Source organism: Penicillium longicatenatum (genome assembly GCF_028827895.1).
Source record: "Penicillium longicatenatum strain IBT 33135 chromosome Unknown contig_3_segment0_segment0, whole genome shotgun sequence".
In the NCBI taxonomy this organism is placed as follows: domain Eukaryota; kingdom Fungi; phylum Ascomycota; class Eurotiomycetes; order Eurotiales; family Aspergillaceae; genus Penicillium; species Penicillium longicatenatum.
The window spans coordinates 2,800,073-2,813,833 of record NW_026643121.1 but is presented as its reverse complement, the minus strand read 5'-3'; the positions used below and the strand labels follow the sequence as shown (position 1 = coordinate 2,813,833).

Below are 13,761 nucleotides of genomic sequence, written 5' to 3'. Positions count from 1 at the left end.
GAGGCATTGAGGAGTCTCGTGTTACTCTAGCTACATATTTTGGGGGGTTACCATCATTTTTGAATTTTTTTCACAATTACATAGCTATATAAATATATACTACATACATGGAGCTAGATAGGAGTCGTGGATACTGCATTTAAAGAACAAGCTCTATTGAATTCACTCGAGGAATGCCTATACTCAGAAAGATGATTGTACTTCTTCAAAGCTAACCATGCACTTGCATTTATACGTAGCGATAGATAATAGATACTACCTACGAGGCTCAAGTTTAGAACTAATTTACAGGCCATCACCAGACCTCAAGGTAAACAAATCCCGAGAAAAAAAAGATTGGATGGGAAGTAGCTAGCTACAGGTAATCCATTCGGAAACTCATCAAATACATATCACAAAGAGGGGTGAATTAAGGGAAATTCGCCAGAGAAATAAACATAATGCCATGGATCCCTCATATCAAGGGTTCAGTCGGAAAGACAAACGAAAAACATCAAAACATATCCCATGAATCAATCGAGACGCCAAATGAGCGAACTCGATCAAAAATATATGAAAAAAGAAAAGAACAAGGTCATAAAACAGGAACATAGGGAAAACAATGGCCAAACGCCAAATAAATCCCGGAGTGCCCCCGGTAGGCTAAGTCATGTGCGCTAAGAGAAGAGAAGAAAACAGATGTCCAGTGAAAACAGCCAGGTCGCTCAAGCCAAAGAAAGAAGAATATGTGAATGCCCGTGTCTTCGTCATGAGAGTGTACAACTCGTCTCATTTCGTAGAAGTTGGAAGGAGAGTGCACGCCGTCTATGTCATGCTTTTGGTAAGGAAGTAAACGCCGTCGTGCGAGAGATGGTACTCGCGTAGTGGTGGTACAGTCGAGTCAAGTAAATGTAATGAATGCTCAAGGGTCGACGAGAAATTCGCTGGAAAGTGAATCAATCTGGTCGGAGTAAGGGTCCATCTCAAGGGCGCTGAGGCCGGAGATAGTCTTCCCAGGGACGTCGGAGTAGATAGCAAAGTCTGAAGAGTCGACGTAGGCATAGCTGCTGGGAAGGTGGGAGTAGCCTTGAGAGCTGATAGAATCAAATCCCTCCATCTTGAACTCTTCTTGCAGTCGCTCGGTGGGGTCTTGAGAGATGAAGACATCGATTTCAGAGCCCACAGTGGACTCTGCTAGGGTTGGCGCCGAGTGAGGTGAGGACATGTCGTAAGGAGAAAGAGCAGGGTCACTGTACAAGCAGTCCTGAGAAGAGGTGGGAGGTTTGGAATCGAATTGTTCCATGGCACGAGCATATCGGTTGTGGGCCATCTGGGAGGGTGACAATGGCAATGGAAGCATGTCGTCCTCGAACTGCTGGGAGCTCATGGGAATATTTGATATTGGTGACTCGTGGTCCACGGCTCGACCGGGGGATGTAGGCGGAGTAAAAGAAGACATAGATGTAGACGGGGCATAGTTGGGAGAGTTAAACATTGGCTGTTCATGGCGGGTGTTCTCAATCTTCACGGGCATAAGGGGGGCGGACTTCTGAGCAATGCGTTGACGGGTACGAGTAGATTTGATCTGACGGGTTTCGACATCGGGACGAGCTTTCTTTGGCGGGCGGCCACGCTTGGTGGTCTTCGGGACAAACCCAGTGAAACCTCCAACGCACATATCACGTTGACGGTGGCGGGTTAGGGCATCTTGACGAGCGAAGCTAGCACCACAGGCACAGGCGAAAGGCTTCTTCCCGGAATGGGTCTTCAGGTGGCGCTTGAGATCATGTCCACGGACGAAGTCTTTTCCACACCGGTCACATACGTACTGACGGTCATTCAGATGAGTCTGGACGTGGGACTTGATGTTCTCCTTGCGACCAAAGCGACAATGGCAGCCGGAGAAGGTGCAGACCCATTTGTTGTCTTTGGGGTCAGGGCCGGAAATGTACTGGTTGATCTCATCACTGGACACTGAACTTTCTTTCACAGATGCTTTGACGCGGGCATCGAGATCAAACTCATCCACGGGCTCGATCATATCTTCCTCAGATTGGCCACTCGACGAAGCAGGAGACAAAGCGCGCTTCCGCTTATTATTGGACGGACTAATCTTGTATGGTGACACGCCACAGGAGCCGGGTGAAGGCATAGCGGCGAGCTCGGCATAGTCGGCGACGGAAGTGGCAGGCGATGGCATATGGGTCATGTGGACAGGGTCTGACCCAGGCAATCCTTGGAGAGACTGGGTTCTTTGCATCTCAGCAGTAACCGGTGTGCGGGGGTATGAAAAACTCTGGGGCTTAGTAGGGGTCTGGTCATTGGTATACATGGATAAATCAAAAGAACCCTTCATGGGGGTGGTATCGGGGGTAAGAGGGGCATTATCTATAAGAACAGTTAGCATGGTAGCGAATGGATGCGGTATATGTTAGACCATACATGAAAGGTAGGGGTTAATTTTGGGAGAATCAGTCTCTGGTTGAACAGAGAGTTGCTGCATAGTCCGACCATAAACATTAGTGTGATCTTTATGCATCATTGCCTGATATTGCTGAGGGAAGGATCCCCAACGTTTCTGCTCGCGGGCTTGGGAAAGCCGTTGGCGCTCTTCTTGTAATTGGTGCATAGAGCCTTTCAAAGCTGAGTTGGAGCTTGGGTTGTCACTTGCAGATCGTGCAAGAGCGGGAGCAATAGAAGTTGGGAATGTAGCAGAGCTACCAGTTGTGTACATCTCTTGCAGTTCCTCCGGGTTCCACATGTATGCGGTCTGATATTGCTCGGGCTGCAGGGAAAGACCGGACGGAATGAACCGCTGGTCATGTTGAGATGAAGATGTAAATTGCTGGCTAGCCATGGCCTGTCGTGAGAAAGCTGCTTTTTCGTTAAAAAAGTCCCGAAGCTGGGTGACCTTGTTTGTCCCACATCGTCGGTCGACAGCGAGTTGTGGACCGAAGGACCCATAGTCCACAGTCTGGCCACGACGATGTGTGCGGCGGGCTGGCATATTGGCCATCACGGGTCGATCCACTTCGAAGCCGGGAGTTGATAGTTGGCGACGGTGACCGTGTAATGTCGATGAGGGGGAGATCATGGCTTCCAGGCCGCTCGAATTTCGAATTCCACGTTTCCTGTCGCAGTGTTAGTCTGTGAACACCAACAATCGCAGTCGCAAACAAGAAAAAAAAAACGAAAAGAAAGTAGCTTAGGTCCTTAACAAGCTAGTGGTCAAGCGTTGATAAGAGGTGTTAATAGATTATGTGAAGTTCAATTCACCGTCCCACCAAGGAAAATAAAGGTGACACGAAAAAGAGGAAAACTGGGGATAGTTAAGGTAGAAAGCGACTCCAATAAAAGACCTTTGAAGCGGGCCAGAAGAGTTGACGATCTATCAATCCAGCCCACGGTTCACTATCAACAAGTGTGGTTGGCATAGCAACGCGGCTGACGGGAGTCTGGGAAACCAGATGTGAGCAGCTGTGACGAGCATGGGCCCACTCCCCGCCTGCGGATCCTGCATCTTTTGTTAGATTCATTTAGGCATTATCGACCGAGATCCCATCTATACAATAATTACCACCTTTAATCCTTCCACCCTGACTTCCTTTCTTTGCCCTCTGCAAGGGCCCGTATATCCGCTGCGAGGAGGATGGGCTTCAACTTGTCCCTAGTGAAGGGGTTGGCCCTCCTGTGGCCGTCGCCATGGGAATGTCCCTGATTGGGCAACTCTGATAGCCGATCAGATCTTGGGTCAACACTGGGGCTGAAGTTCCGTGATGCAGGACTATGTCATTATTTGCCTGAGGCATCAGTGGGCTGCACAGGTCCCATCACATCATGTGACCCTTATTGATAAGCCTTGTCGGCAGAAATATTCTTCCGCTTTGTCCGAACTAGTCCGTAACAAGAAGTGGATCAATCATGTGATCACACAACGATTTTAATCACGAACCGAGTCCCACCTACCTTGAATTTCTTCTCTTCGTCAAGGTTAAGGAAGACAACTTGTCGAGGTGAGTTGATGAAACCAGCAGAAAAAGGTCTACAGCGTCCAAAACAAGATGTAGCCTTCGCGCAAACTTGTTTTGAGTCACTGCTTTGTCTGCGCACGCTCAAAAGCAATATTCTGAACTTCAACTAACCGCATCGCAGGCCTTCATCAAGATGCAGATCTTCGTCAAGACCCTCACGGGTAAGACCATCACCCTCGAGGTTGAGTCCTCGGACACCATCGACAATGTCAAGTCCAAGATCCAGGGTACGAATAACTCCCAACACCGTCCAAGCGACAAAATCACAAGATGACAAAAAATCTAACACCACGCTTCACAGACAAGGAGGGCATTCCCCCAGACCAGCAGCGTCTGATCTTCGCTGGCAAGCAGCTCGAGGACGGCCGTACTCTTTCTGACTACAACATCCAGAAGGAGTCCACCCTTCACCTCGTGCTCCGCCTGCGTGGTGGTGGTAAGAAGCGCAAGAAGAAGGTGTACACCACCCCCAAGAAGATCAAGCACAAGCACAAGAAGACCAAGCTCGCCATCCTCAAGTACTACAAGGTTGACGGTGATGGAAAGATCGAGCGTCTTCGCCGCGAGTGCCCCGCCCCTGAGGTATGTTTATATTCTTCGCATGCATCAAAGAGACATGTACTAACTTTCTATTTAGTGCGGTGCCGGTGTCTTCATGGCTGCCATGCACAACCGCCAGTACTGCGGCAAGTGCCACCTGACCTACGTCTTCGACGAGTCCAAGTAAATGGACTTTGTCTGACTGGGAGTTTTGTTGAATTCGAGCATAGCTAGGATGAAATTATGATTTCCGGTAGATACGGTTAAGCACACTTGTGTCAATACTCAAAAATATTACAAAAACTTCGGCATTGCCAATCTTGATTACATGTTGTAGAGATCAAGTAAAAGCGTATGCGTAGTGCTCATACTCTGATTTAATACATATTCTGCACTGTTGAAAACACGAATGCATCCCCACTGGATATCAATAGTGATCCATGTTCAAGGCATCCCGTTCCTCAAGTTATCGTACTTACTCTCGGGGAAGTCAAGCGCGTTGCATGACTGCTCCAGAGCCTCGGTTCCACCAACGGCATCAACAAATGTACCAATCAAGCTGCCATCATCGGCATTCGCAGCCTTCCCTCCCTTGTCACCACTACTCTCCCACCACATTCCACCACCAAGCTGGTTTTGCTGCACATACTGGGCCTTCAACCTACTCGTCTGTGGGTCATCATAAGATACCATAGTGCGTGACCCAGCATCATAACACCAAGAAGCCCCAATATGTTGAATGAGCAGCTCCTCCGATCCAGGGCGCGGCAACGCCTTGTAATCCCAGACCCCGTTTTCCCAACTTCCTTCGCCAACGCCGTTATACGGCTTGCCCGGCCCGTCAGTGTTGGTGAATGCACGGCCGTACAGTGGCATACCTAACACAATCTTGTCACAGGGTACACCGGCATTAACATAGTGGTCTATCGCGGTCTGGGTGGAGAAAGGTGTTGAAGCTGAGTTGCCGCTATCGGGATAGATGTTTGCTTGGTGACCCGCGTTTGAGTCCCAGCTGCCGGCGTAGTCGTATGCCATGAGGTTGAAAAAATCTAGGAATTGATTCATATCGGAAAGGTGTAGACGATTGAAGTTGTCTGGGCCTGCGGGGCAAGCGATGGTCAGGTAGAACTTGCGGTCTGGGCCTGCGGCTTGGTCGAGGTGCTGGTGTCTGGTCAGGGGTGGAGGGAATCAACGGGATAGTATCAGACATACCTCTCGGCAGGTTTGGAGCAATTCAACCATGTTTTGGGCCTGATCGTCATCTGGTCATATCATCAGCTTCGTGTGTATAACTGTCGGGAGTTATCGAGTCTCACTTTGGGGATACTCCCAATCAATATCAATTCCTGTAAATGTGGTCAGTGCCGTGCTCTTGTTTTCGAGACTGGTCATTGCAACACACCATCAAATCCCAAGTCGAGAACAAGCTGAGTCGCCGTCTCGGCAAATCTAGCTCGTCCCTCTGCGGTGCTGGCAGGCTGAACGAAGTTTGAAGAGTAGGTCCAGCCACCGATGGACAGAAGAACCTTCAGCTTGCGATTCTCTTTCTTCAGGAGGTAGAGTTGCTTGATGCATCCGTAAACATTGTTACCCGAATCATTCCATGAGTCGCCGGGGTAGTGCTTCTCAACATCAGACCAGCTATCGGTCAAATATCTATAGCAATTTAGCATGGCACCAGTGAATAGAAGTGCGAATCTTGGAAGGACTTACACTTCGCCGGTTTCCGGGCGAATATTGGCGAACGCATACAGAATATGGGTCAATTTGTCTGCGGGCAAGTCTTGGGGATTGTGATTGCGACCATAGATGGCCTATATGTGGGGTGGTCAGTTGCATAGTCATCAAAATGAACATTTATGGTCACGAATGTCACATGGTATAATGGGCGAAATCAATAAGGCTCATTCTGGCAGCAGGCACATAGGGACTAGGTGGACGTACCCAGTTGACGAAATAAGCAACGGATCTCATGGTTGCTGCAGGCGGGGTCGTACTAGCGAGGTAAAAATGTTGCACAAAAGCAGCCACGAGTACCACAAACGCAGTAAGATATACAATGGGTGAGAGACGACGAGCCACACTGAAATTGGATCAACAATGATCAAGTTCAATTGTGTCAAGACACTATCAAGGCGCTAGCTTGGTCTGTTCTTGGGGTATAAATGGAGGGGTACCTAATGTCGCAGCCTAACTATTAGCGGATGCATGTACTGGGTTATAAATAACAACGCCACCGAATCATGGGCTGCAGGGGCCCTGTGGCTGTGTGTGGCTAGGAAGGGACCCGTACCTGTGGCTGAATGTCAATCTGCGCTAACAAGTTTCTTCAGAAGCTGTACACCACATGTCAGAAATTGAGGGACTCAAAGTTAAAGAACGATGCCATGAATTGGAAGTCCTTTATAGGGCGATCACACAATCGAGAGCCAGTATGTAGCATGACTTCTCAATCTGCACATGGCCTTTGTGGAACCTGAGGCACCAGTCATGCTGCCTCTCACATTTTTGCTTTTTGACTGAGTTGGTATCTTTTTACGATATCTCCTTCTTCTCTATGCTGTGCAGGTCATTTGGGAGCCCTGGTGGCCTGTGACTGGTATGAAGAGCAACCACGGAGGATGTGGACGATGGCTCTCCTTCCAAATTCGGCATGATAAGCTTGGAGTCGAGTATATCTCGCAGTCATGGGGGCTGTACGGGGCATGCATTTGGGTGTATAGGGTGATTGAATTCAAGTTTCATGGAAGTCTGGAGGCCTCAGAATACCTGTTTAGGTCTAGCGAATAAATTACCTGGCATCCAAGGAAGGGTCCTTGCCACAATGCTTAGCTATGTCCCTACTTGACACTCCCGGGCTTGGTCATACGACAGACCAGACAGAGTAATTGCTAGAATTAGCGCTTGACATCTCTTGACACTTGCACACAATCCACATATCAAACGATCATTATTTGAAGGCCGAGACAGGAAGATGTGCTTGTCAATGACCCTTGGAAACCCTCATTGGGAAGCTTCAGAAAATGAACCTACTTTCATACACTGAAGAGTGGCGGGGAGGCTATTTTACATCCATGAAATATCCCCCGTCCATTAAATCAAAGTAAATATGCATCCGACGTTGCTAATTTCGCCTCTACTATGAGCATGGAAGAGTGTTGGGACTGATTATGGCGAAATTTATCATACAGTATATAAAAAATGAAGTACGACATAAAAAAAGCTAAATCAAAAGTAAAATTCCACGAATAGAAAAATAAAACGCTAAAGGGAACGGGAGGGAAAAAAACCTCCCCACAAAAAGATAAAGGTCCCTGCCGGGGTCGAACCGGCGATCTTTCGGATCAAAACCGAACGGAGTAACCGCTGTCCCAAGGGACCTTGTTGAGATTTGTAAGCTCTTCTTCAAATTATATCCTACCCGGTCTTATTTCTGAGAACAGGCATAATCATCCACCAAGTTAAGCGTCCAAATTTCCATGTCTAGTTTCCTTTTCTTCACTTGCCTTGATCTATGTCATAGGTAGCTTTAGGACCGATATTATTGGTGAGTGCTCGATGTGACCTTGAAAATTTTTGGACTCGTATGAAATTGCATATATATTTTCTTTCACAGTAGATCAAGGTTGGACTTTCTGGTCACACCCGACCGTCACATCTCTCTGCACTTAATCTATACATATAACACAGGGGCAGAACCTATCTTGGTAGGTAGCACAGCATGTGCATGATAACTTCATGTAGCAGGCTACAGGTGCCCGCGGACACGCCGAGTGACAGTATAACCACAGTCGAGAATCAGAAGAACATTGAAGACAAATCAAGGCTGTCAGCCAATCGTTTATCCTGTTGAACATTTTAGAGAATGGTCATACCTAACCAGTAATTGGCCAACTTCTTTTCCTATAGATTACATAAGTAGTCACTAGATAGGGCCATTGGTTCATGTCAACTTTGAACATATCTAGAGTAATCAATGCCACCCATGTGCCTATCGACCAGAAAGGTCAAGCCCCAGGCCACGTTTTTATCTGGGATCCAAATAACCTGCACCTAGAAACCTTCCATTCCATATGTATGACGCTACTTACGGAAAGTCCCACCAGTCAGCCCCAAGACGCTAGAAGCACTGACACCAAAAACCTGAATCATACATTAGAACACCTGACGACACATGGCATCGCACGACCCTGAAAGAGCAACCCGAGGACCGAGACAAGGAAAAAAAAGAAAAAAACCCAAAAGAGCCCCACCACATACTATGTATGGGCCGTTGTGAAACGACGATCAATGGAAGACCTGAGGCAGCAGCAGCTGAAATCAACACAAATGTGGTTCCCAGAAGTGACGGGGAAGCAATTCCGTATCCACCGTTTGATTAATATAAGGTTATTTATTAAAAGAAAAGATAAATTAGTTAATATTAAGATCCAAAGTAGATTCAAAATAGAAATGCAGATTTTTTCAAAACCAACCTCAGCTGAACTTCAGCCGACACGCGCCCGATCTGACCACCGATTGGCATAGCGCTCGCCAGACTAACGCCTTAGCCTCGGATCCACTTGGACCCCTCAACCCCTCACCCAGTCATAGTGATGGAAGGAGTGAGAAGCGTCAAAACGGTTTGGCATGCTATGTTCGCCACAATGGACCTTGATTTTTTTTCTTCCTTTTTTTCTTCCTTTTTTTTTTTTTTTTTTTTTTTTTTTTTTTCTTTTCTTTAACTTTTCCTTTCCTTCCTTACAGGGCCCGTTTTCCCAATGTGTTTACCTGCAGATGGTTCCATAGTTTCCCAACGATTACTAACCCGCCCAACGATTCAGTGTCCGTAGTAGCAAATCTATAGTAATAACGACATGATTACATATATGAATTCAGTTGCAATTATCCGTCCTGTCCAGTATCGATTATAGTTGATTCTCCCACGGAGACGCCGGATCCAAGTCTGGTCTAGCATTGAGTGCATACCGCCTATTCTAGTGGTCCGTGATCTATTTCACCGCTTGATACCCATGTTTTTATCTGTTCGTCATTAAGGTAATCTAGAATTTGTTTCAGCTGCTATGTCTGCCTCGCGGCCCAGGTGTCTGGATCCCCGTCTGTGCGGTAACCCAATCGTATCATCGGACAAGGGTTTTCCTGTAAGTGGACCCCTAGCTTGCAGTGGGGGTGAAGATGCAAGCCATCCCAGCCTCTGGATCTGGAAGCACTAGTGCAGTAAGGTTTTTATTTTTATTTACAGTATGTGTTTCGGATGGGTAGATTCTTAATGTATACGTACTCGTTGAAGCCCCACGGGTCTGGCTCATAGCTGTGGAGACTAACGGGCTGATGATGCCTGAGTTGAAGAAACGGTGCTCCATAGTGGGTTTTGCTTAGTTTGATTCCACTTTGGAGATGAGAACTTGATGTTGCTGTGGATTTGTATCGGTATCTCCGTCTGGTTTGTAGTATACAGTGTGAATGGAAATCCAGGTGGAGATTAGACATGTTAATTGTGAAGACCCGGAAGTCTGATGCAAGATTCTCGTTTACTCCCACATACGGTACAATGAGGTTATACTCAAAACGCCCATGCAAAACGAAAAAAATGATAGTCAAATGAATATAAAAACCCAAAACAAGAGGGGATATCTTCGCCATGCTTGAGAAACATTGATCTACCTCTCCTTTTTTTTGTGTCACTTTTTTTTTTCGTAAGTTCCGATCAACCACAGCGACCCGCGCTGTCCCCGCCGGAAAGAAAAGGAAAATTGTAAAGAAAAAGTCCCCGCATACTTCGTACCCATCCCTATTAGAAACAACCCCGGAGAATAGTACAATCCTGAAGACCCGTTGACCGATGCGTCATAGTCATATAGTCCATTGTCGCATTACCGCCCGATCCAGCGCCGGATAGTATCCAGAGAAGGATCGTCATCGAGCCAGTGACCAGCTCGTACGTCGGCGGCACGGAGATCAGCGACGACGTGTTGATCGGTGACGCGCGCTAATTCTTGCTGCAGCGAGGCGTGGCCGGCTTTTAGGGCGGCGGCATGTGCTGGTGTTGGGCGTCCACCCCGAAGGGTAGTAGCGCGAGCCATGGCCCATCGTCTAGCGGCGGCGGCTCGAAGGTAGATTTTGTGTGCCTGGAATCGACGAGCGCAGCTATCGATAATGACCCTGATAAATGTCAGTTTTTTGAAGCAATTGTTCGTCCTGGACCAGTTACCTTTGTAGTTCTACCCTTTCTGTCTCAGCATTGCCTTGGCCCGTTACTGGACACGGGTGGTAATTTGCGGACACCAAGCGCTGGGCAGCGGTATGGCAATCACGGAGCACGATGTAACCTTCTTCGTGTTGGTCGTCTGGGTGTACATCGACGTTCTGCTGAGAGATATGCAGCAGAAGAGTTCGGTAGTCGTTGATGAGTTCGGCTACTCGCACTGCGCGGGCTTGATTGACTGTTTCCCGATGAATATCAGCATCCAGACTCAATTGGACGAATTGATCAATGCTTACGTCCGTCTGCCATTGAGAGTCGTTTGCCGTTATTATAAATTGTAGATGTAGATGTAGACCTAGGAAAAAGATGGGACGAGGAGAGGCTCGTAGAGAACGTCACATCAAAGATCAAAAAAGAAAAAGAATGAACGTGAGGTATAGAAATGTAAGTTAAATCGAAGTCAATGGTTAGAGAGTGAGACGAGGATCCAAGTCTCTTATAGGAATGATTGTGAGAGAGAACAGCGTCATCCCACGGTACCCCATACCATGACAGCAAACGATCTCGAACCCCATGAAAATTCAGGAAATCAAAAATTCCAAAAAAGAAATACAAAAAAGGAATTATGCCATGACAGCGGAGAGGGATCGAAGAACGCTGCACCAATAGACGGTGAAGAAAGCAAAATTAGGACAAGCACAGCTGGGAGGTGGACCGGGCCACACGATAGCTCCCGAGAAAACCGTCGGCAGGAGAAAGGGACCCATCCCTGGCGTGTATTTTTGGTTAAAAAAACACGGTAGTTCTGAAAAATGGGGCACTCGAGAAGACGACGGGTGGAGCCCCGCGAGATTAGGTTCCTGTGCGGCCGATGTGCCTCTCTCGTCGGCGAGGGGAGAGATGGCGTCTGACGATCATGATTGGTGTAGAGCGGCTCGAACTACTTTTCGGCGCATCCGCGTGGGAACCCTGTCAATTCGAACTTGGCGGATGAGTTCCCAAAAACATTGGCGCAGGGGAAAAGGATTTTTTTTCTAATTAAAAATTCTCAGATGAATATCTCGGACATGAACCTGGGAAGAGTTCAGCAGGAGAAGAAGTTCAGCTATGATGGAGACTCGTTCAAGCCACGGTCCTGGCCGAGCCACATGTGGCGTCGGCACGGACAGCTGAGAAGCTGAAGAAAACTGTTCGAACTGATCCCCTACGCACGGTCCATTTCTCCCTTACCTTGCATTATCACTGTATACTCTCTATATGTGATTCATCGATAAGCAGGTGGCAAGGTATTTCTGCCATGACCCACCTGAACTGATACCCCCGGAATTTCTACCGTCATCCTTGACGCGCTAGCCAGCATATCTATAGTTGCTGCAGGATGATAGATCCTTGTAGTGCGTCGAAACACAGCCGAAACACCAAGCCTTACAGAAAAGCAAAAACACAGAATAGGCTTATGAAAATGTTCAATGGAGTAGATTCATTCGTCGTTCTTTCTAAAATAGAAAATGAATTTCACAGCACACTCTTCAATAGGTCCATCATACTGCATCCAATCTGCAAAATCTTGTAATTCTGCCATTGGTTTAGTCCTTCTCTGCGATGGCCTGCAGCCGTTCGTCAATCTCCTCCTCTGTTAGGGCCCGGAACGCTGTAGTTGTGCCCTGGCCATCTTCCGAGGGACCACCGACAATGCCGACCTCCAGCTCATGTTTCTTGAAGTCAACGCTCAGCACATTGCTGAGAGCAGTGATGCCCAGCTCCACAACTTCCTCCCAGGTGCCCGGTGCGGCATCCTTGTTCTTCAGCTTCTTCTCCAGGTGATTCAGCGCCTCCTGTTGCTTAGGACCGGATGCAGTCGCTTTGTATCCAACATAGTAACCGGCCGGGTCACACTTGTAGAGCTGGGGCCCGTTCTCATCGTCGACGGAGATCAAGGTCGTCGCCACACCGAGTGGCCGCATGTAAGCCTAGGAAAGATTACAGGTTAGTGACCATTCAAGTTTTGGTGAGGAACTGGGGGACATACTCGTTGTGTGTAGACCTGGTTGATATTCGCCAATCGCTTCGCCAGAACGTCACAGGGCATCTCATATCCGAACTTGTACCGGAACTCGGCAGCCTCCCCACGGGCACGGTCAACGGACGCCCGAGCATCTGCTATGGAGCCGGTCATGACGCAGCCCACCGAGGGCGAGATCTTGAAAACATGTGAAACAGAGGATGGGTCGATGAGTTTATCCTAACCAGTCGGTCAGTTGGTTTGCCTGTGGGGGTGAACCAAGTGCGACTTACAGCAACTTTCTTCTGGGACAGCACGACGGCACAGTCCTTTCCTCTCACACCGATAGAGGTGATGTTGGCAGAGGTGATGGCCTTGAATGCATACTCTATAGCGCAGATCCATTGTCAGTGGTCCGTGAGCATGACGGGGCATCACCGGTGGTCCGCCCCAAGCAACGAGCGGAGCCGGCGACGAGCGATGCCGGTGCATTCGTAGAGAACAAGAACTACATACCGACTTGGTACAATCGACCCTGATCCGAGAAGATGGTGATATGTCTATCGTAACCTGCGCTTCCTGATGCGGAGAAGAGGGTCAGTCGGGGCTAAGGTCATGGGACTGGTTCAGTGGTAGAAGCATGGGCAAGACATACCGGACATGGTAACGGAATATGAATTCTTTTATAGCGGTAGAAAGAAATGGGAGGGACGAAATGGGGGGGCAGCGAGATGGATGGAAAGGGAATTGACAGTGACGCGTGCCAGCGGTGCCTAAGCTTGAGTGAGAGAGCTTGAGCTTGAGCCTCACCGCCTTTGACCAACCGCTACACTGCTACAACCTGGGAAGTTCAGATGAATGAGCGTGCCTTGACTTTTTCAATTCGATTCGAATTATGATGATGGAATGCTCCTTGAAAGTTTAGGAGATCTGGTTTATCAGTTCTACCAAGCAGAGATTCATTGGGTACTTCATAGCAGTATTACGTGAAGCACCTCGAATCT

General features: G+C 48.1%; 4 protein-coding genes across 4 annotated transcripts; all 4 read right to left on the bottom strand.

Moving 5' to 3' along the window:
• Nucleotides 1-901: 901 nt before the first annotated feature.
• On the bottom strand, nt 902-3,073 carry ace2 (putative C2H2 transcription factor (Swi5); the record flags this gene model as incomplete). The annotated part of the gene is made up of 2 exons (XM_057116835.1): nt 902-2,367; nt 2,422-3,073. 2 exons carry the CDS (start codon nt 3,071-3,073, stop codon nt 902-904), a joined length of 2,118 nt encoding a protein of 705 aa, XP_056972718.1.
• Nucleotides 3,074-4,994: 1,921 nt separating this feature from the next.
• On the bottom strand, nt 4,995-6,524 carry N7484_006416 (glycoside hydrolase family 18 protein; the record flags this gene model as incomplete). Its single annotated transcript, XM_057116834.1, has 6 exons — nt 4,995-5,711; nt 5,763-5,812; nt 5,867-5,896; nt 5,953-6,206; nt 6,264-6,364; nt 6,495-6,524. 6 exons carry the CDS (start codon nt 6,522-6,524, stop codon nt 4,995-4,997), a joined length of 1,182 nt encoding a protein of 393 aa, XP_056972717.1.
• A 3,899-nt stretch (nt 6,525-10,423) lies between these two features.
• N7484_006415 (uncharacterized protein) lies at nt 10,424-11,064 on the bottom strand (the record flags this gene model as incomplete). Its single annotated transcript, XM_057116833.1, has 3 exons — nt 10,424-10,712; nt 10,762-10,993; nt 11,052-11,064. The coding sequence occupies 3 exons, from the start codon at nt 11,062-11,064 to the stop codon at nt 10,424-10,426; spliced, it is 534 nt and encodes a 177-aa protein (XP_056972716.1).
• Nucleotides 11,065-12,341: 1,277 nt separating this feature from the next.
• On the bottom strand, nt 12,342-13,419 carry prs2 (proteasome core particle subunit alpha 1; the record flags this gene model as incomplete). The annotated part of the gene is made up of 5 exons (XM_057116832.1): nt 12,342-12,725; nt 12,785-12,997; nt 13,051-13,145; nt 13,274-13,336; nt 13,413-13,419. 5 exons carry the CDS (start codon nt 13,417-13,419, stop codon nt 12,342-12,344), a joined length of 762 nt encoding a protein of 253 aa, XP_056972715.1.
• Between the last annotated feature and the right edge of the window lie 342 nt (nt 13,420-13,761).